The sequence below is a fragment of the Paramacrobiotus metropolitanus genome, unplaced genomic scaffold (genome assembly GCF_019649055.1).
Source record: "Paramacrobiotus metropolitanus isolate TYO unplaced genomic scaffold, Prichtersi_v1.0 Parri_scaffold0000023, whole genome shotgun sequence".
NCBI classification, from domain to species: domain Eukaryota; kingdom Metazoa; phylum Tardigrada; class Eutardigrada; order Parachela; family Macrobiotidae; genus Paramacrobiotus; species Paramacrobiotus metropolitanus.
The window spans coordinates 438,554-461,194 of record NW_026570243.1 but is presented as its reverse complement, the minus strand read 5'-3'; the positions used below and the strand labels follow the sequence as shown (position 1 = coordinate 461,194).

The following is a 22,641-nucleotide window of genomic DNA, read 5'->3' as shown; positions in this document are numbered from 1 at the left end:
TAGCACGTACTGTACGTACTGTAATGTTCGTGCAAATTTCTACAAAAATTTTTTTACTTTGAAGTTTGAACTGCATTCACCAGTCAGCTGAGTGACTAATAGACGGAAGGCTTGTCAAACTTGCCTCCTATTTCTGATTGGCTACTGTTGCACCTCTGCTTGGTGCAGGGCCAAAACCGCCAAAACCGCTAGCGCGTTCACGCGATGTCTGGCGAAAATTTTCACTTTTCTTTCATTCTTGGATCAGACGGTTTTGGTGTCATTGCGCCTCAGCGAATCGACCTTTAGCTGCTAAAGTGTTCCGTTTTTGATCGTGGTTTTTTTATCCGTCTTATCGTCGTCCATCGTTTTTTTCCGGAATGGCTCTGCAGCGAGCAGAAAGCACCACGTCCATTGGACGGTCCGCTTCAGACGGATCGGATGGCCTCGATCAGTGGATGCCGTCGTTTTGCCCCAGAGGAGATCCAGGAACGAACGGCATCCCAGAAGCCGTCATCACGAACTCCTTTTAAAGTCCGCGGACGTAAGTACTGCTGATTTCGTTAAATTTCATGCAAAATTATAAATGAAACGTTGTGAAAATTGTAAAACACTTGTTGCTTTGATTTCTACTGTTTCCGATAAGGTCAAAAACTGAGCTAACTTATTTCCGTGTTCGAATTAACGTGACGGATTTGGTGAAGTCGCTGTTTACGTATAAATTTGAGATAGGGCGTACAGTGAAATGATGATATCATCAGTTCCGGGTTTGTTAGTATCAGTGATTAGTGAGACCTGTTTGTGCAGGTATTGTGTTTTTATTATGATTCGGTTTCTTCTTGTCTTTACAGCTAGTAAAGCTGCCCTCCGATTTTTCGACGTCAAGATTACTTCGCCGAATCAACAAGGCGAAGAAGGCCGTATCCGGAAGGATCAGAATCGGCGCATCATCCGCCTTGTTCTTCCCATGCTGAGTGAGCGCCTTGGCTTTTCGCAACTTCCCGTCTTCGCGTACGACGATGAGAAAACCTTTGTTCTGGTCAACGTGGATCTCTCCTGGCCTTTTCGTCACAAGGAGACCATCGACGTTACGCTGGAGGGCCCAGTGCAGAACAATGGACAGGCCAATGGAATGCCGTTTCAAGTCGTCCTGACGTACACGAAGTACCTGACGGTCACCGAAGCCGATTTCCTTCAGCCAGTCAACCCAGAGGACAAGAAAGCGGTGCGAAGCGTTATCGAGCGTCTGCAGGCACTGAATCTGTTGCTGCGCGAGGCCATCTCCGACACGCATCAAGCCGCCATTGAAAATCCAAACCACACGGTTGTAGCCATGGGTGACAAAGTGTACGCCAACGTTAACGTCGACGTTTTTCCTGGCGATCAAGAGAAGTGGCGTGCTATTTGGTAAGTGAAAGTCGTATCTGTATTTTCGTATGGAAAAAAATTCGTACGCTTTGTATCATTTTGTAACAGAAAACTACTCTAGAAGCACGGCCTCAGTTTGGATTTGGGTTATTTGAATTAGTAAATTTATATGAAAAGGATGTTAGTATTTGTTCGTTCAGTATTTTCCTGATCATTGTGAAAATTGGTGTTATTCTGGCTTCTAGGCCTGGGTTTACTGCGGCCATGCGTCTTTCGCGTACCGGATTGATCCTAACTGCGGACCAGACCCACTCAGTGTTCTTTAAGGAAGACTTCTTGTCCAACAGTCTTACCAACTCTTTGCGTGCCCCTCTACACGTGGAAAGAATTCACGACCGCGATTTAAAGGGACTGTCGCAGGTGTTTGGTGGCCGTCAGGTGGAGTTTCAGGCGTCGGATGGCCGAGATTATGAGGGAGGCGTCATCACGAAGTTCGCCATGTCCCCATGTTCCCACTTCGTTCCAAGAGATCAGAATCCACAGCAGCATTCTTTGCAGCAGATGTACGCCAACCGTAACAAGAAACTGAATCACCCCAATCTGCCGGCTGTTGAAGTTCGCCTGGGACAGACCTTGTACTGGGTTGCGCCGGAGCTGTGTTATCTGGTGGCTGGACAGCGCTACCAGAAGGCGCTGACAAAGCAGGAACAGGTGAGATAGCAGTTCGTAAATTTTCATGTAATATTAATTGTAGCCGCCGTTAACGAGTTTTGATCTGAAATATCAGCGCTCTTGAAAGTATTGTTGTCTCCAATTTGTTGTACGTCTTTAACTTACCTGTCATCTGTTGCGCTTTTCCTGTAGGCCGGATTCATTCGAATTGTTGGAAAGACACCGGACAAGCGCATCAGCACTATCAAGGATTTCTTGCATCTTTGCCGGGTTCGCGATCACGCGGTGATGCGAACGACGGGAATTGAAATAGCTGAAGATTTTATCGAGATCGGGGCGCGGATTCTCCCACAGCCCATAATCCAGTACGATACCCATGGGTCCACCGACGGAGGCTGTGTACAGCCTGGCAATGGGACTTGGAATATGCCACGTGCGATCCGATACAACCAGACATCTGACAGTAAGTTTCAGCTTTTAATTTAAGCATTTTCGTTCGCAAATGCCTGGTGACAAATTATTTTTTTGCACATCGGCGTTGTAGATCTGAATTATTTTTGTACAGCTTTTGACAGTTACGCATAGAACTACCAGGTTTTCTGTTCATAAAAATATTTGCAGTGTTGCAGTATTTTAGACATATTTTGTTAATGTGGTATCTGAAAGATTGAAACTCGTTCTATTGCATCTCTTCGTGAAATCGTGGGTAGTAAAATGCTTATCTTTGCAGTGCCCAATTTTGTGATTATGGTCTTTCCGAATCGTAATGGACAAGAATGCATCCAAAAGTCGCAGATCGAGCGCTTTGTTAATGAATTGCGATTGGAAGGTCAGCGCCGAGGCATGCGATGGAACGAAGGCATGCATGTGGTGTCACTGCAAGATTCCGGCAGCTTTATTCCGGAGATTACGCGAGTTGTGCAGAGCAAAAGACCTCAGTTTGTTTTCGGGGTGTTTGAAAAAGGCATGGACCGACAGTATTCTGACTTCAAGAAAGTGATGGACAATGAGATGGGAATTCCGAGCCAGGTACTGAACGTTGTCAGAATTGTTTAGCACCATCGCAAATGGTTTCACCATTTATTACGATTGTTTTTGCAGGGACTGCTCTCTCAGACGGTCATAAAAAATCCGCGTGGTTGTGTGGAGAACATCATGTACAAGGTTAACGTAAAATGTGGAGGTAGTGTAGTTTGGTTGTGCTTAGTGAACAGCATGCCGTTTACGGAATTTCTGCATTTTTATTTCCTTCTTTCGGCGTCTGAATCTTGACTTCCGTAATTTTCAGGCACTAATAATGTTCTTGCGGAAAGCTCGCTGGGCACACTGCGTCTATTGGATCGAGTTTTCATGATTGTCGGGATCTCGCTATCGCATGGAAAAACAAAGGAAGCCGATGCAAAGCCATCTTACGCGGGATTTGTGGCGAGCGTCGATGACTCGTTCCGCTCTTGGGCTACCGATGTCAGCGTCATTGGTACGTTTTCAGTAGTTGTTGAAACCTCTAAAATTTCACATCACTCAGTAGTTATTAAACTGTTCACATTAGTGATAATGATTTTCCCTGCTGATTAGTACTGGATATTGTGTAATACAAGTACTGTACTTCACTGTAGTATAACATTTGGCAATGCGTTTTGGTTTTATGCAGAATCGAATACGGCGGTTCTGCCGGACATCACGTCGCAGATGGAAAACCTGCTCAGCCAGTACAGAAAGAACACTGGCACTAATCCGGAAGTTATGGTGGTGTATCGCGATGGGGTGACTCGAACGCATGAGAATGAGGTAATACAACGAGTGCATTTTGATGGTTAACTAGTATTGTTGCGTGCCCCTGAAAACAGCTTTGTCGGTGTGGATTCTTGAACCCTGTTTTCTTGGTTTCAGTTGCATAAAAACGACCTGAAGTGCATCCGCCAGGCACTGGATAATATGGGCGCCGCTACGAAACTCGTTTTTGTCGTTGTCAACAAGATGCACCGTATCCGATTTTTCCGTAAACCGAAACCGCTTGCCGGAGGAGAACTGCGTTACATGCCTGATAATATTCCGGCCGGTCTGGTTGTGGATAGCGAAGTTGTGGATCCTTATGATGATGATTTCTATCTGGCGTCGCATCGCGGAGCTTTGGTATGCCCTGATTACAGTTATTGAGTTAGGCTGCATGTTTTGTTAAAATGGTATTTCCGTTTAATTTAAATTATTTCAAGCGGACTTCATGTCAACTTTACGTTAACCTTTTTCTTTCGTAGGGCACCAGCCGTCCAATTCGGTATCACATTTTGGTGCGGGACGACGAGGCATTCACAACGGATGATATTCAGCAGCTCACCATGAGTCTGTGTTATGTGTACCAACGGTGCACCATGGGCGTTTCTATTCCGGCTCCATTGTATTATGCCAATTTGGCCGCAGCGCGTTGCAGCGTTTTGGCGGAAGGAGTTGTTCGTGGGTAAGTTGTCTCGTGTCATGTTAATTAACTATGAAACTCAATTTTGATAAATTGTTTGTTTTTACTACAAAACAAATACAAAACAGTGTAAATACAGTGTAGTGTTCAGTGTAAATACAAAACTAACTCGACTCGGCTTTGACTGCATGATTGTTTATTACGTTCTGACTTTTGTTGGTTGGTTAATTAGGTTGCCGTATGAAATGATGAGCGATCGTGGTGGACGCGGAGGACGTGGAGGGCGCGGTGGTCGTGGAGGAGGGCGCGGAGGTCGTAGACAGGTCAATTGGGGCGCGGCTGCCAACGAGATTTCGCGAGGCATTCAGATACATGACCGTCTGAAGCAGTTAAAACGTCTGACGTACATCTGAATTCTCGGTGGTTGTTCTCTTGAGTCATCGTAGAAGAAGTTTTTCCAGCAATGTTTTTTTTATAATTGTCGAGTTTCTGTGGAAGTTTTGCTCGGTATTTCTCGACAGCTTTTGACAGTACGAGCGCTGTCACACTAATCTTGATTATGCTTACGTTTGCACCAAGGTATACGGTCTGGTCTGATTAACCTTGGAATGGTCTGAGAATATTTGGTGTCTTTTTGCTGTTTTTGGCGCAAGGCATTTATGTGGATTTGTGCCGGGATAACTCTGGAATGGGTACTGTATTTGAATTGTTTTTGTTGTTGGTAGCCTACATTATTTTTGAGGATTGATTTCGAATTTGAAATAACGAAATTCAGTAAACTGTGTATCTTGTGAATCTGATGCTATACTAGGATTGCGAAATCCAGTTAAATAACATAACGGTGGTTATATTAAAATACCACATCAGTGGAAGTAATGCCATACTAATAACGAAACATATTTACCCGTGTGATAGCCGCCGAACTGAATAGTGCTACAGCTATGAGCGTTTTGTATGTTACAAGACAGCAGTTATTTAATTAACGACGACGCTCTTTTGGATGAAGCTGATAGTTTTCTAACCGAGATTTTTCTCTTCAGTATGTGTAATTCAATGTTAAAGTAAGAAAAATGTTGGCCTTATAACAATAGCATAAAAGGCGCAAATATGATACGAGCAATAAGCAGGAAACACTCGGCCGGAAGTATGACCTGAGCGCAGCAGGCAGTCCGTTGCACCCCGTGCATTTTCTTTTTCTTGCCCTTTCAACCCGCAATCTTTGAGTGATTATAATTAATATTGTGTGCCACATGCACTTACCGTCACGACTCATGGGTATCCACAACAATGTGCGCATGTTTACGTTTTTCTTCCATGCTGTGTGTTTTGTTTTGGCTTTAAAGATCCGTTGTGTGAAGCGTTATTAGAGCCCATCGGTTTCGGTTTCGGCAGGACGTGTAAGGATCACGCGGATGTTGAATACCGCGCGCTGACGTCAACGCCGGCTTTCGCTCTGCGGTTTTATTTTGAATTTGCATTTATTCTAAAAATATCGCTCTCTCACTTCTCTGTGAAATATCGATTGCTAAAAATCTCTTAATACAATATTCTCACAGAATTTGTATACACACCGAGTGTGTTTATAAATAAATCTGTACATCCCAGCAATACACTGTACATGTATGCCAGTAACAACCTCTCTAATGAAAGATCCATTATAAAAAAAGAGAAAGGTGATTCATGCTTAATAACTGCACGGAATAACAATCACCATTTTGCCAATATTTCTTTGAGCCTTTTATGTAGGGGAAACGCTGAGATAGAGGCATATATATGCGACAATCGTCGGCATCGTCCCTCACTCTCTCCCACCCAGGGGGTGTGCCGCGCACGCCGGGAATGATCTTGAGGTACACAAGACAAAGTCAGAAGGGGAATCAATGCCATGACTTCCGCTTGTGTATGGTGTGATGGAAAAGAAAGACCGGGCCTAAAAAACTAAATAATACTCTGGTAGTACACGCTCGCGGTCTCAGCACTCCGATTTCGCGCTTCCGCTGCTGCTGGGCGGATGTACAATGAGGCGGGGTGTGGTTACCGACCGGCCCATTGTCGGGGCGCCATTCATAAGGAAATCACTAACTTGTTCCGGATCGATATGGTTCTCCTTTATATGAAAACACACCAAAAAAGAAACCATAAGAAGAATGTCAATCACGAAAACAACACGTCACGTGGAATAACATGGAGCATATCTTGCGACATTAAAATAGAATTGTGTAGTGGCTTCCGAGATCGAGTAGACTGGATCATCATTGGCATGACTTATTTAATTGCAATCTGATTTAATGACATTGGTCGCACAGGGCCGGAGTAAAATTTTCGAGAGGGCATTAGTTTGTTAAGTTTTAGAAGAGTCAGAGACGTAGTTGCAAATATGTGCATTTACGGTATAAGGGTTTACAATTAAGCAGACGAAATTTCGTAGCCATTTTAATATTTCATTTAAATGGTGGCGGTGGGGATGTCAATGGTTACAGATATATACTTGTTATATATATAATTTTAATTACTTGCGCAGTTAACTTCACGCAAATGTATTCCACGCAAAAGCATGCGGCCCAACTAAATTTTCAAGCGCGCATTAGTATAATGCGCCCATGACCTTCCGGAGCGTTAGCTTCCGGAATGGCGTCAGTGGTTCATTTATTACTGCGTTGGACAAATTTAAAAAGCAACCCGAGGAAATGGTGTAGACTTTTAATATTTACATAAAATGGTACCGATAATTCTTTTGATTCTTAAACACCATACAAATATGTAATATTACTGTAGTAACTGCGCACCTGCATAAAATTTACTGTAGCCGTCTCAAGTAAAGTCAGTGTTAAATTCTTTACACCGGTAATTTCAAGTAAATGATTGTACTTAAGACGGCTTAAGGCAGTACATTTTATGCAAGCCAACAATCAACAATATTTCAATAATTAATAATATTACATAGTTATATGGTTTATACAAGCATAATGAACGATATTAACCTTTAAGCGCACTAATGTCACCGGCGACATTGAAGGCCCAACCCGCAATATCTTCCATTAGACTTTATGACATTTGTTTATTCATATTTACGTAATATACCTGTAAACTGCTCCCACTAATGCTAGACGCATCATCCTGTGCCGGTGCAGCTTTAACCGGCTTTGCTCGGGGCTTTTTACTTTTCTTCCCTTTGGAGCGCTTCGTCTTCTTCTTTTTCGGATAATAAATCACCAGTTTTTCCCCAACGGCGGTGGGTACCGGTACCAGGTATTTGGGCGCCGTCCACAGGAGATTCATGGGAACCGGCATAGGCATAATCGTCCCATTGGAGGCATTTCGGCTGCATACCCGGCCCAGACCATTCTTGTCGAGACTGTTCTGCCGTGTGCCCAGATAAGTTAGCTCATCGTTGGACGTTGATGGACGGTAGCGCAGACTGCAGGCCTGCGAGTTGAAGGAATGGGCGGAGAAGTTCTCCCGTTGGAAATGTTCGTGGCGCCGGAAGAAGCAATAGCACAGTGTAGAGCGGTAAGCTTTGCGAAAGCGAGCGGACAGGATAGAGTATAAAAATGGATTAACCTGCAACAGTTCCGATTTACATTACTAAACATTCCGTTGTATGAATATACATTAATATACATTACAAACAAAGAAAACACGCTTGCACGGTGTACAGAGGTACAATATGTCAGCTATATCTATATGTACAATATGTCTCATGGATTAGAATTGAAAAAACCTATGGACGTATACTTCTACTCGTACAAGTTCCCAATACTGGCAATACAATATAAATTACAGAGTATGTTATACATTCGTTTACAGTGTTGACGACAAAAAATTATTATTTTAGCACATGACGAAACAGAAATTTCAAATTTTATTAGCTTTTAATAACATATTCCTTACCGTGGATGCTCCATAATAAAAAACACCTACATCAAAAAGTTGTTGGTTGAAAAACATGGATAAAAAACCCTGTTGGCTCAGCGTAACAGGAGACGGGACTTACCGGATATATAAGTTAACGCGCGATGGACGTGCATGTTATCGCTGTTCCAGTTTTTCTCGTACACAGCATGCATGCGCTGAAAAACATTATTGCACTGCAAGGTCTGGGTGTAACAACACGAGATAATAATACGAGTAATAATATAAACAACGGCAACTTACTTGGGCATGGTGTGGCGCATAACAAACAAAAAAGGCTAATGCCACCGCCACTGCAAAGAGATGCAATTATTCACTGATGACACGTCGCTTAATTAACCGAGCAGCACGTCCAGATTTCCTGAATTACGTTTCCGGATATCTCCAAAGTTAAATACAAAATATTTACATAAAACTAAAACCATAGTGCAAAAACCTTATATAACGAGTTTTTCAGCTATGAATCCGAAATGGGCATGCAAGGTGTGTTGTTGTACAATATTTCTCAGCCATTTCAATTCGCTTTCACTGTATGGCACCGGGCAGCGACGGATACGTATTGTAGTGCTGCAAGATATGCTCTTAATTACTTTTAATTAGTTAAAGAATTTTGGACCATCCCGCTTTTTTCATCAGTAAACCTTTATTCAAAATCTGTAGGAACAACAGTTGTGCAAATTACAGCTATCCCAGTTTTGTAAATATTCTTTCGCTTGTCATCGAAGCACTAACAACGTAAAAAAATTAAATTTTTAACTGTGCAAAAACTAGAACGAGATGTGTTTAAATGTGAGACTACAAGGTGTTAACCACGAGGATGTGTATAAAGTTCATTAGCATAAATACGCATTTAAGTGCAATACAAGTGAAAGTTATACTGTACCATTTTGTACGTAATACCACTTTTTTTTAGTCGTTATGCTATTTTTTATTGGAAACAAACCAATTTTTGGACGCTCACGCAGTCAGGACCGATTTCCAGAAGGCTAAACGGCCAGTTATAATAATTACCATCTTTTACTGAGCTAGATTTTCTATTGGTTATTCCCTGTGGAAAACTCGTGCACTGCGAAAGGAAAATTGATCGATCGCCGATAACTGGTTTCGCCTTTTAACCATCCAGCGTAAATTGGATATCTTGGATATCTTAGACATATACCCGATACTGTTCAAACAGTTTTTGTAACAGCTAATTTTTTCGTAAAATAAAGCAATTCACACATTTTGTGTATCTTTCTGTATAATATGTAAATCTGTGTACATTGATCCTTTGTGTCTATTTGAGAGACAATGAATTTGAATAAAACACACAGCACGCGAACGCCTAAAAAACTCAAAAATACCGTATGCTTATATTTTAAAAAATGCTTTGACACTGTTTTTATGCAACGGATGTACTTGAAGCCCTTTCATTACTACATTATGCAGCATACCCCATACGTCATCAGAAAAATTTTCTGCAGCTGTCTAATTTTCAAATGGACAAAATTAAGCACTGCAGCTTTCTAAAATCGATCACGTCGTACAAAGCTTAATTAAAAATGGTATTTTTAGATATAGTGACAAAGTTTATGACTTTTGAAACAAAACCTACCCAACCAAAAAGCGTAGCTAACGAAGTAGACGTCAGAACATGATGTCGGTATACTCTTTCGTAAACCGTGAACTTTGCATTTTTGGAATAACATTATCATTATCCTACTGCTTGATCATCAAACGGGAAAAAGCATGCGCACAAGCATATCTACTCTGTATATTGTACAGATGATCTACAAAGCTTTTTACAAAGTCAAAGACAAAGGCTTTACTGTATACTTGTATGCCAGCTTCGAGAATAGGTTTATGCCGATCTTAACTTCCTATAAAACTGTTTGGAAACGACCACAATACCCATAAGGGTAACGAAACATAATAAATTATACGTTTTGCCACCTTGATAGCCGCTTTGTTTACAAGAAAGTTTATACAGCGGCAGACAAACTTACAGTATCCGAAGTAGTGGGTTTCACACATGTCAAGTATCAATAACGTGAAAAATGTCACTCCACTTAACTCAATCTATAAATATTTCTCAAACTATTTCTGAATATCTCGTACGTAATATGGCACTCCTTGCATACAGTAGTGTATACGTAGCATCGGTAGCAATATCTTAAGCATGCGTTTGTTCTAATAATACACTTGGACCAACTAAAACAATATGCCTTTTGAAAACTATCACTGTTGAAATGCTATGCTAACGTTACTAAGATAAACAACTAATTTGATTGCTCAATTAGTTTGCTCTTTATGTACTTGTACCTGACGTTGATCACAGCTATTTGTAATTGTTCTGATCATTTTGGAATAGCATTTGAAAATGTTTTTAATCATTATACCGGCAGATATTGTACGCTAGCGTCTCAGTTATAAGGTCATCCGGTCGGTATGTGTGCCCATTTTCTGATGTGTTTAAAGTTTCGTTCGCTTTAGCGCGCTGCAATTAATCGCCGGGAATCACGTAAGCGAAAACCTTTCGGTGGGTTACATATATACGATCATGATCAGGGAAGACTTAAGACGGTTAACTAAGCTGGCCATGAATGTGCTGGCAACATTCAACATTGGCACCGGCCACGCAATATCGATACGGATCGGAACTGAAATTCACACACAAACCGAGTCCACTGTCAAGAAAATCCGGAAGTTGTGGTAGGGTATCTTTAGCCCGGGCTGGTGTGCTACAGGAAAAGGGAATCACGGAGAACCGAGCACACACAGTCTGCGCGCGCACACTGTTGTATACAGTGAGGTTAATATAAAATAGCGTTAACTCCCCCTAGAGTAGCCCGGGCATAATGAAAGGGGAATGCGCCTGTGCTGCTGGTGGGATGCAGCCTATTAAGCCAGCTCACATGTGGACCGGACCGGCATTTCTTTCTATAAGACACCCTGACGCGAAAACGCCATTCTTCCGCTGCGTAATTCAATTATCCTTGACAAAATAGTAATTGCATAGAGCGTGGCTAAGATTGAAAAATAATTGTGCAACGGGTATATACAGTCACATAAAAACCTCTCAGAAATCACGACATGGCCGCCAGACCAACACTGGCATATTATATACGGTATATACAGTCATAAGTACACAAAGTATGTGTCGGCGTTAAAGCAATTATTACAACGATGTGCACGTTTGCCGAGAAGAACCATATGGGTAAATCAATTTATTATAACAGTATATAATGTTATTTTGAAAAGAGACATAATAAATGGATGTTTTCAAGTGGAGCCTTGTTTTGTATTAAATCTGTCTCTGCTCTCTTTACAGTTTGAACTGGCAGCGGAATTCGTCGCTTGCGTAAGCACGTCGGGCCATTGTGAAAAAAACCATAGAAATCGATATTTAGATGCGACGATCAAAGATGTTTTTGCTCGGTAATGTTATCGTTTCTATATACATGGAAAGTTCTGATAATTGAGACAGATTAGACCATTACAGTGTGTAACCATTACGGGCTGTCTTCCTGACTCGGACAATCCCGCCGGTGGTGCGAAAGCTTGTTATGAAGCTACGATTGCCGCTCGAGGAAGAAATCATACACTTTACGTCTTCCGCTAAGCCGCCACTAGATAACGATGAAGAATACTAATTTTGTAATGTAAACAATTCACATCCTAGGAAAAAAACCAATAAAGAACACAGGAGTGCAAAAATAACCACCGCAATTAGCGAATTATAAGCTCGCCTGAAGTACAAGTCATTACGGTATTGCTTTTTATACGAAAAGATAGAAATGTACTTAAATCAAAGTACAGTAAAATTAAATTTTTGACACGGAGGATAAATTTAAACTTGCTAAGACTTGTTTGGTATCTTTGGATATTGTAAGGAAATGCTTTCCTGAGTTTTGGTTAAGCGATGTATAAGGACACTGAAAAATTGGGGGTATCTAGTGATCCACATTCCGGTGCTATTTTTCAAACATAACACAAGCATATAAGCCTCAGACAAGATAGAGCTTATCCCGGTCCTTCCGAGTCTACAGCAATAAATTAAATTGCGGAAGCTGCTTGAGAAATGTGTTGATCGGTGGCCCGCTAAACTTGTTGACACAGTTATGATGCCTCTGTTTTTTTGTGCAACACGCGACAGCCGAGTTCAGCCGGAATGACGTGGAGTTTGACTTTTTGACTGACTGCCCATGAATAAATAATGAGTACAACTGTCTCTATCTGTAGCATTCCTGCTGTATATAATGGGAGCATTTCCTGTACACCAGAAATCAGCCTCAAAGGATTACATAAAATGTACAAACATGAACAGCCTACATACCTAAAAGAGAGAGATGGAACACTTCTATAATAAAATGGCAAAACATTCACAAACATTCACAAAACATTTACAAAATGAAATACAGTGTGATACTGCCACACACAGACACATAGTAAGTAACACACAACTAAATGCCATATACCCCTACACTGCCATCAGTGCCATACATTAATACAACAAAAAAGGCTAGAAAATTTTAAGGTTTTTTGAAAAGTAATACTCCATCTTTTGTAGTCGTTCGTACGTGCAGTAAGCACTACTTTATGCTGCTTAAAAATAAGGATCAAAATTTAGCCGGTTAACAACGATAATAACGATAATGTCCTTTACTCAAAAAAATTCCTAAGAGCAGCCATTGGCAGCCTCCATTGACTAGTCTGCCTTACCGAGCATGCGCAGCACCGACTGGCGTCCCTGTGACATTTGACTGGACGGCTGCAGTCCCCCACCTCCACCGCCGCCACTATTGACATGCGCCATCCCATTGCCCGCTGTGTACTGGCTGTACACCTCCGGGCCGGCGCTCTCGCGTGCCGTCAAATAGGCCGACCGGCGCAGATGGACGGCAATAATCACATGCAGCGCGATGATGACGAACATGGGCAGGAAGAAGAACGCGAACGTACTGAACTGTATGAGGATGGCCATGGGGCCCTCCGCACGCGCCGTACACACCGCCGACTCCGGGATGAGCAACTGACCACCGGGCACGCCGGTGGGATCCAGATGACTGGCCCAGTCCGCGGAGAGCGGATAAGGGAACAACATGATACCGAATTCTAAGCCCATTGGTCCTGCTGCGGTAAATGCCAAGATCCATGAAACAATTATCGTCAATATGACACGCGATGATTTCGTCCGGAAATGAATATTTTTAAACGGATGGCATATGGCAATGTATCTAGTGGGCAGCGAAATTCATATCAATACACCAATGCAATTCCAATAATTCGCATTTGGGCGTAAACAAAACAGCATTTTCTTGTTGCGAAAAGTGCTGCGCTTTGTATTGTTACTGTTTAGCTCAATGTACTTACTAAAACCAAGATGCGTAATATTATTGTACATTTGTTTATAAAAACTTACTCGTAAGCAAAAAGAAACTTTTCGAACGTTGTTGTAATGATGCTCTCAGTGTGGCACAGTATTCTCAGTAAAAGAGACAGTTCAAAAATCCTAATGAGCGAATCATCAACACGGTAATTTGCAAGGCAAATTTGAAATCGAGGATGTACGCATTGGTTGCCTAAATCCTCAATTTTGCATGCAAGGTTCGTAATATTCAAAGTCTACTGACAAATGTGCCTTATAATAATTATATATAATGTTAGTACGGTACCGCATGTGCACTTTAATAGCTCATTGTCAGATTATACTTAAATCCTATCATCAAACCGTAAAAGGAAAACGTTATGAAAGCGCTTTCGTAATGCGTGATTTACAGAATGTTTTTAGAAAAACAAAACTCCCGTTTTGAACTGTTGCTGAAGGATTGAGCATTATGCTGAAATGGAAACGTCACATACGTGTGAAGTAATTTTAACCAGTCAAATAATTAGCTTTGTAGTTCTAAAATTTCTAGGAATTTCACACATTTGTATTTTGATTGAATGCTTTGTGTTACGGTGCCAAAAGGGTTGTGTAAATCATCTGTCAGATTTAATACGTATGTTAGGTTCAGAAGTTCAAATGTTGTGAAATGTGATAACGTTAACGAACCGCATGCAGCTTGTCAGGCTATACATGTTGAAATTTGACATTGCTCTTACATTTTTATGATTCAACAAGAAAGTAACTAGAAACTATGCTGAATCCATTTCAGTAAAATTTGGATGTTACAAACAAATGGTCATAGTATTTTAAATATAACCTTGTCTATTCTTCGAGTTTTAAATCAAACTTGCATAACAGATTAATCATAAATTATGTTAAGCTGGGTGACCTGTAATCTTATTTGGTGTGAACGGTCACGACTCCTCCACACCAAGTTCATTCCTCTCCTACGAGAACTACAATATTTTTAGGTTGAAATTATGGGTTCTCCTAAGTACATCGTCCCATAATTGTACAGTGCATTTGATCCAGGTACGTCCATATGTGTGCGGATATTACGAAACTGCCGGGTTACCTTTCGACGGTAAATGCCAGAATGGTAAAAACACTTGATAAGGTTGATGCTTCCGACACCCAGGCACGTGCCTGGCAAAATTGCTCAGCAAACGGATAAGGATACTCTTCAAAGAGTTGCTACACGGGAAAACAAGAAGTTGACAATATATACTGCACATACACACCGGCATATACCAGTAAAGTCATACAAATATTTAAACGATCTACTTCCTGATCATGATACAGCAGAGCACATCACTGCACCAACACTTACGTAGACTTCAAACGGAAGTCCCAGGATAAGCGATATTAAATCCGATATGGCCAAGTTGATCAGATAATAATTGGTCCCACCCGTGTGCATCCGCGGATTCCGGCTGATCACCCAGATGGTCACACTATTCCCCACGATACCCGTAATAAAGATCAGAACGTAGAAAAAACACATTGGGATCAGGACGGGTGTGGCGCTGCGCTGTGGACCGAGAAGTTCATCCTCTAGATAGACCATTACCCGTTTCTGAAAATCCTCCGGACTGAGATTGACCGGCAGCATAGAATAATTATACGGTAATGTGGAGGAAAAGTTATTCAGTAAATCCGTGAAATTCAGAAAGCCGGTACTAGTCGCATAGTCATAATTAAAAAAATCCCAAGTTGTTTTCATTTTCTCCGCGATAATGGTCTCCATCTGCCGATATGGAGGTTTACCCCGTTCTTGTATAATCCGACAATTGCAACTGGTGATAATTCAATCGGCAGATAGATATTACACCGGGGTCATCGATTACATATACACCCGTGTGATTTATTCAATCCGCCTAAACGGCCACCAAAAGGGGAAAATTCTATTACCAGTCCATTCTTGGATGTCCCGGCACGATGGAAAAACAACACCAAGTTCACACTAGTCCGCTGTAATATACCGATCACATAATGGACGACGACGACAACCGTTGTATCCTAAAGAACATCGGAATTAGGGTTATAAAAATCCCGTCGCTATCTCACCACGGCCACACACTGTTTCTTTGCCACTGACTACACTGGACGTTGTTCAACAGAGAGAAAAGACGCTAAGGAAACTGTACATCTACGCCAGAAGAGGAGGAGTTGACAGGAAATGTGGATTGAAGCGTTAGCGGACTCGTTTTTCCGCTCCTCAGACAATCCCATATAGACACACATGTATACAACTATACATACAGTGCACTGTTCTATGCCAATGATGGCGCTTGGTGTTAACCAGATAAGACTGTCATTTACGTAGACGCCGCCGTGTACATAGCTCGTAGCACATCAGTGGATATATTGTACACAATTTTCGCAGCTAACTGTCTGCAGGCATCCATAAGCTTTTTATCGGAACGGAAGTGAAGCGCGCTTCCCTAAAAATCATGTATGTCGAGGATGTGTGCCAAGAGCTGGTTGTGTAGGAAAAGTGAATGTGAGTGATGTCTCCAAAAGGTACAAGGCAGATAGGGGGGCTTTATGGCGATGACCACGAACGTAATAAATGTATCTTCGATCGTATGCGGGCACATAAATATTTGGCACGTCGGATAATTGACAGCAATGACCTTACTGCCATTTCCGTACATCTTAATTAGCGTTTCCGCCCCGTTGACTCACATCAAGGAACATTGTGTAATTACACTTGGATATTTGCTGGTGTCACAGTGAATTTTGCCAATAAAAAAGTAATGAAACAATTAAGTAGTTTAATATTTAATTAATTGTCTACAGCGTTAACGTATCGATTTCACCGGGTTGGTGTATTGCATGGATCAAGTGTATATCCAACCGCACAGTAAATCTGCAACAATCTTTATACGCTTCCTGATTTACCAAGGAAAATTATACGTAAAGCTAATTTATTTTTATTATTATGTTTTAACAACATCTGAATCGAACAATTTTTTACATTTCACTTTATTCATAAACAACAGTTTTTTGTTATGTAATTTCTCCCAAAGCAATCGCTGGTTTTGAAAGCGACACGCCCGTCTGAAGTCTTTCACATGCACGATTCTCGGGCGCCGATTACGAGGTGTAAACGGGGCCTTACGTCAACTTTTAACCTCGGCCCAAGCAACATTAAAAGATAATTTATCACCCACGCTACTGGCGCAATGATTTACGATGAACTTGAATGTTCTGTGTTACTATCCCATCCCTTCCTGTATCCGCCTCTGTTGAAATGCGGCGGAATAATCAGAAATGATTATTCGTAAACAAGAACCCCATAACGCATGAATCGGATCACATTGGATAAGCGACAGCATATATCCGGCAAATTGCCTGCCGCTGTACCGGCTTTTTAATTGGATAGTGCAATTAGATTTAACCGTCTATGACATCCAGTGCTCCCGGGAATGTATCGAAAGAAGCGGCGCGGTTAAACGTGATAAAATCCTCAACGCTGACTGTTATACTATGCTTTCCGGCTGCTCGACCGATATAATGACGAAGGCATATCAGACACCGACTGCAAGCTTATAGTAGCAATTTATAATGCAAATGTCAACTGTCGCGCTATGATTAATATTTGTCGTACATCAAAGCACTATTGCGTGCGTTTACACAATATTGTTTTCGGTCACCGACAATTACCGCTGGATAGTTTTACATGTAATAAAATTTTTCGAAAAACAAAAATTTTGCTTTTGTATTGGAAATGTATTTTATAAGGCGCAGCGAGTGGTAACATTTCTCGGTATTTCTGAGATGGCGCGTGGCGGCAATTTTCCAACCTATCCTAAATTTCTAATTAAATTACTAATGAGAACACGGAGACTTTTCCCATTATGACCCCTTTTGACGGGCTCCACCATCTCATCCGTCGTAAATGAGTGAAATCTAAGATGCAGCAGCATTTTCTCTCCTTTTTCCCCCAACCCTGAAAACCGGTGGCGGCATAATAATTCCCCGAAAAATCTCCGCCAACTTGAATGCCGCACGGTCGAGGCTTGTACTGTGGCGTATTGGCGGTTCATATGTACAATACGTATATAACGGCGACGCGCTGCACCCAATAAGATTATTTGTGAGATCATTAGCCTGAGCCAAAATGCACTTGATCACTGGTAGATTCGGCTAAAACGCATCCTGAATAACGATTTACGACAACACAAAATGCAGGCCTCTTAACGAAGCTAATGGAAGATCATTACGCATGCACTGCTTTAAGAGAACAAACATCGCGCCATCGACGCCATTGCTGCACACACACTCACTCTCTTTCGGCAGCCATCGTGATCAGGCGGAAGCCATCCAGGTTGCGCTGCAGGGCAGTTTGATTGCAAAGGTCACTAGCAATGAATAAGTACTTAATCCTCTCGTCTCGAGCTAGCAGTGGCGAGCCTATATGACAATGCGCTCACCACGTGAAGCAGGGTAAAAAATTGAAATCCCGTTGCGGGATGACAAGCTTTGATTTTCAAGCATAAATGTCAGGAGAGAAACATTTCTATGCAAAACAAGACGCTCTAACAAAACCGCAAGTAAAGATAGATTTTATCTACAGTGTATCATAATTATATCATACACTAGGTGCATATTCGACTAAGCACTACTGACCAGTATCCCACAGTTTTCGAGTCTACCTACGTACAATATTCAAACTATAGTTAATTTATTCTTTTTCTGGAACCACCAAAACGGACATACCTTTACTTAATCGATTTCCAAAACCGTAGCACCGCACGTGCAAGACTGCGCTTCCGCAATATAACGGGTCGAAGCTACTTAGCACTCTCCCGAGTTTTCATTTGCGTTGATTTCCAACTCCAGTTAATGTCCACGATTTTGTAGAGCAAATAAAAAAAAACCTGCCATTCGGGCCTTTGATTAAGGTCGTGAAGGTACGCTGATCGGCAAACTAGAAGTGTTATATCTATCGATTAATTTATACAGTGTAAATCTGACAACATGCTGTTGAACCCATTCAGGTAAGTAACCGTTTTTGTCTCTAATAAAATTTGTTTATTAGAAACTGATCGACAAATTTAATTTTGTAATCGCAGCGATCATGGATGGCAGGCATACAGTGTATAGTGTAAGTGCAATTACTGCAATACTTGGTACTTACAATTAAATATTGAGCTCTAAACCGGGTATACCACGCGTCTCGCGTCTCGCCCATATTCCCACATTACATTTCAGCCAAAAACAGGAACAACATGAATACTACTATGCATGTAAATCAATTGAGCTCGCAAACAAACACATTAGCCGGTGGAATGTTCCCGCTGCACACCACCGATGAGATTTTGCTATCAGACATTTCCGCGCCATTCTGATGGCACAGGTTGACGGATGAGCGTCTGGAAGCAATTGCGCAGACGAATTGCACTAATGTTGCTGTTTGCTTAACCATGGTAAGTCTGAACTCCCACGTACAATCTCCTTAATTATTTAACGACATTTCTCAGTTTTCACGCGGAAATAAAAGCGGCACATTTAGGAAGGAGGAAAAACGTACAAGTTGCGGCTATAAAACTCCAACGGTATTATACAGTACATACCGAATTACGTGCAATTACGGCATATTTCTACATATGAAGTCCATTTAGACAACAAAACATGCATCCATGTTTTTGCCTAGCAAAGCCGATTAAATTTTTTATTCAAATTCGAATCAGCTACAGAATTTCCATTTAATATCTGTTTAACTAAACACGATTTTTGCTCACACCAGTATCCTAAACCAACAACCAGAGTATATAGTACGGGACTAAAACGGTTATTAATAAATATAAATTAAAAATTCTGCTGCGTTCGATCAATGCCGACATTACGTCACGAAGTGGAGCATGTATAAGTTCATAATCAGGATTAAAACAATAAAGCTGAACAAAACAGGGTTGTACAATCATATGCGCATGGCCCCTGGGGGCATTTCACCACTGCTAATCGCACCTAACGGCCACATAAAATGCTTTTACGATTTTACGGTATTGCGTCAAACCCTTATCGTTCTTTAAATGCGATAAATTTCTTGGCAGAATTTTCTTTCTAATGGGAATCTGTTGCGTTTTCCCTTCTCATAAATCTCCATAAAAACACGGAAAAACATTTCAGATCATTTTATTTCGAACGGCTCTATGTTGACAAACACAAACTTCTTTTTAAAGTAAAAAAAACATTCTCAGCGCCAAATCACATAAAATCATCATCATCTCCTCGATCTCGGTTGGTTTTCATATTTTCCGACCGCATCATAGTGTCGTAAGATCTAAAAAGCAAATGATTCAGATAGATGCAAAGCCTGACGTTTCTTGCTTGTTTTGAGTGACATCAGTTATTACGAATTCAAACAAAGTAAAAATGAAAAACGAAAATATTCAAAAAAATCAACAAATTTCTTAATCAGAGCTAGGTAGAATCAGGAGAGTAAAACTATCCTCTTGTTGGCAAAACCGAAATAGAAAGTAGAAGATTCGATCAAAACATTGAAGCTACACAGAATAAAAAAACGAAAGCGATATTACTTATTAAGCAATTATTCGAAATAGATTAAAAAAGGCGCGATCTGAATATTGTAACTGTGCGCTAGAAAAACATACCGCAAACTGGCTTCTTCTTGCTTCCGTCTGGCCTCTTCAGCATCCTTGGCCTTCTGTTCACGTGCATCCTTCTTACGCTCGTCCCGCTCCTTGCGATCACGCTCCTCTTTAGCTTCAATGAAGGTCTGCGTGGGCATGTCTTTGCGCGTCTTCTCCAGCCGATTGACAATCTCATTAATCCGCTTTTCCACCCGTGCACGCCGCACAGCCTTCTGATCCTTAAATCCCACTTGGCCCGTATCCATATCGCCAGTTTTCTTCAGATTAGACGCCAGCGTATATACAATGCCCACATTGTTCTCCTTATTGCCTGGTTAACACAGTGCAACAGCGCAATGAAATTTTAAGTATTTTTCAACAGGCTCTGGCTGATAATTTCCTTAACCTTGTTACAATTGAGCTTAAATGTTTTCAAACTAGGCACGCGTCAGGCTTAAAAGCAGATTGACAATTTAACTGGATTAGTGATTAGAAACAGGATGTACTTCACTTGCCAAACATGGCTCTTGCTGCAGAACCATCCAAAAGGGAAAATGTTGAAAAAGTGAAATATTCACTAGCCACGAGTACAAGACGTGTTTAAGATGAAATGAAAAACGTTTTCCAGCAACTGTATACAAGAAGATACAAAAACAAGCATCAAGAAAAACAAACAGATTCTTAAGACGAAATGACAAATAAAATAATGCACAGTTATAATACCGCAAAATGAAAACAGCAATACAACGAAACACCAATCCATTTTGCTTCATAAATTTATTCATGGGGGATCATCATTGAGCAAATAAAACTATGAAATTCAGATTCAGATATGTATGTAATATTTCCCATACTCGTACACTAAATAATACTAATGAATGAATGAATAATGAAATAATACGTAAAAATTGTAAAAATAAATAAACTTATCAATGGTTTAAATACCTTGAATACTGTTGGCTTTTACCAGCTGGCAGCAATCTGTTACAACGGTTTCGGGAATGTCGTCAATGGTCTGGCCCTACAAACGATGAAATAAGTATTCACATGAGGTTCGGTGCATATCTGTAACACATACTTTCAAGTTTCATAATATTCATGTCCCATTTACTGGTTTTCGTAACATCTATCCAATTTCGAAAATGCATAACCTTAACGAAACATTGTCTACACTTTCTTAAATAACGGGCTAATTTTCGTCTAAGGAAAAATGCAACAAACGTTTCTGTGTTCACTTTCGAGATGCATAATACATAATAACTTACAGGTTCCAGACGTAAATAAACATGAGCAGACGAAAGTTTATCCACATGGAACCACACATCTTCCGGCCAGGAGTGCTTAATCAGTTCTTCATCTGCAAAACGAACACGCATAGGAGGAGTCGTCCAGAATAAAGGAATGCAAAAGAGATTCAGCCATTCAGGCCTATTACAATGAAAGCACAAAAACGACAACAAAATATTATATTATGCAACGTGTTCGCGGAATCAGAGGTCCTAACTGTCCTATGCATTATAACATATGGTCCGCACGTACTCTCGTACTTGTCCACTCCCATGTACATCGAAACGGCTGGAGTTACAACTGAAATTTTTCCAAAAAGTTCAAGCAATGTGGTAAACAAAATGTTTGACAGCTGAAGATTCAGCATGCAAGTTACAAATCCGTGGAACTTACTGTTTGACGTAAAGAAGAACACCATGATGCTTTACTCAGATCTACTGGCAGGAAACGCTTGAGGTAATAAATCCGAATCACATAAGAATCTAATCAGGAAACTGGGCTTAAAATTAAGGATATTATTAATAATGAGAAATGGGCGAAAAACAAATGCCAGTTTGCAAACTCCAAGATCACCGATTCACCAATAATAAATAAAATCTAAAAGTACTGACAAGTGAAGCCTGGAAGCATTACGATTAGTAGTGAATAATCCTGATAAGCATGGTACATACTTCCCGTGGGGTACGCACTATACACCGACACGTTCTGCCTTGTGTTTACAGCCTTACAGGATATTTGTTTGATCTGACCAAGTGCTGCATAGTGGCAGTGGACACTGCTCGACATTGTTGTTCCCTAAAATATTCACTCATTTCTCAATCATACTTTGGTAGGTGACGATCACGATAGTCTAAATTGCTTGAATTTATTATTGCGATAAACATTGTGATCGCGCAATATTTGCAAAAATTGTTTGCGACCATAGTGCAGACTTTTTGCTCTGAATTATCGTCGACCATACACGTACACTACCTGTGTGCCTGTGTGCCCTTTGCCGACTAGGATAATTAATGTAGTTGGCAAAATCATAATCACCCTGT

The 22,641-nt window shown here is 41.0% G+C and overlaps 3 protein-coding genes across 4 annotated transcripts; 1 reads left to right on the top strand and 2 right to left on the bottom strand.

Annotated features, from left to right (window-relative positions):
• Window positions 1-118: 118 nt before the first annotated feature.
• LOC129587065 (uncharacterized) lies at window positions 119-5,229 on the top strand. The gene is made up of 11 exons (XM_055480646.1): window positions 119-523; window positions 831-1,386; window positions 1,593-2,058; window positions 2,212-2,482; window positions 2,750-3,048; window positions 3,121-3,202; window positions 3,308-3,496; window positions 3,671-3,807; window positions 3,910-4,152; window positions 4,275-4,474; window positions 4,665-5,229. The coding sequence occupies exons 1-11, from the start codon at window positions 421-423 to the stop codon at window positions 4,843-4,845; spliced, it is 2,727 nt and encodes a 908-aa protein (XP_055336621.1). The 5' UTR covers window positions 119-420; the 3' UTR covers window positions 4,846-5,229.
• A 701-nt stretch (window positions 5,230-5,930) lies between these two features.
• Window positions 5,931-18,531, bottom strand: LOC129587108 (pyrokinin-1 receptor-like). Of its 2 annotated transcripts, XM_055480703.1 has the most exons (9): window positions 18,438-18,531; window positions 15,043-15,731; window positions 14,788-14,906; window positions 13,046-13,560; window positions 8,588-8,637; window positions 8,427-8,502; window positions 8,324-8,349; window positions 7,514-7,993; window positions 5,931-6,539 (listed from the first exon to the last, which is right to left on the bottom strand). In XM_055480703.1, exons 2-9 carry the CDS (start codon window positions 15,457-15,459, stop codon window positions 6,405-6,407), a joined length of 1,818 nt encoding a protein of 605 aa, XP_055336678.1. In that variant the 5' UTR covers window positions 15,460-15,731; window positions 18,438-18,531; the 3' UTR covers window positions 5,931-6,404. The 2 variants fall into 2 exon arrangements, with proteins under 2 accessions (XP_055336678.1, XP_055336677.1); XM_055480702.1 differs by lacking the exon at window positions 18,438-18,531 and having other exon boundaries at window positions 15,043-16,089.
• Window positions 18,532-19,842: 1,311 nt separating this feature from the next.
• Window positions 19,843-22,199, bottom strand: LOC129587056 (coiled-coil domain-containing protein 25-like). Its single transcript, XM_055480636.1, has 6 exons — window positions 21,995-22,199; window positions 21,854-21,901; window positions 21,580-21,671; window positions 21,260-21,335; window positions 20,336-20,645; window positions 19,843-20,004 (listed from the first exon to the last, which is right to left on the bottom strand). Exons 1-6 carry the CDS (start codon window positions 22,017-22,019, stop codon window positions 19,929-19,931), a joined length of 627 nt encoding a protein of 208 aa, XP_055336611.1. The 5' UTR covers window positions 22,020-22,199; the 3' UTR covers window positions 19,843-19,928.
• Between the last annotated feature and the right edge of the window lie 442 nt (window positions 22,200-22,641).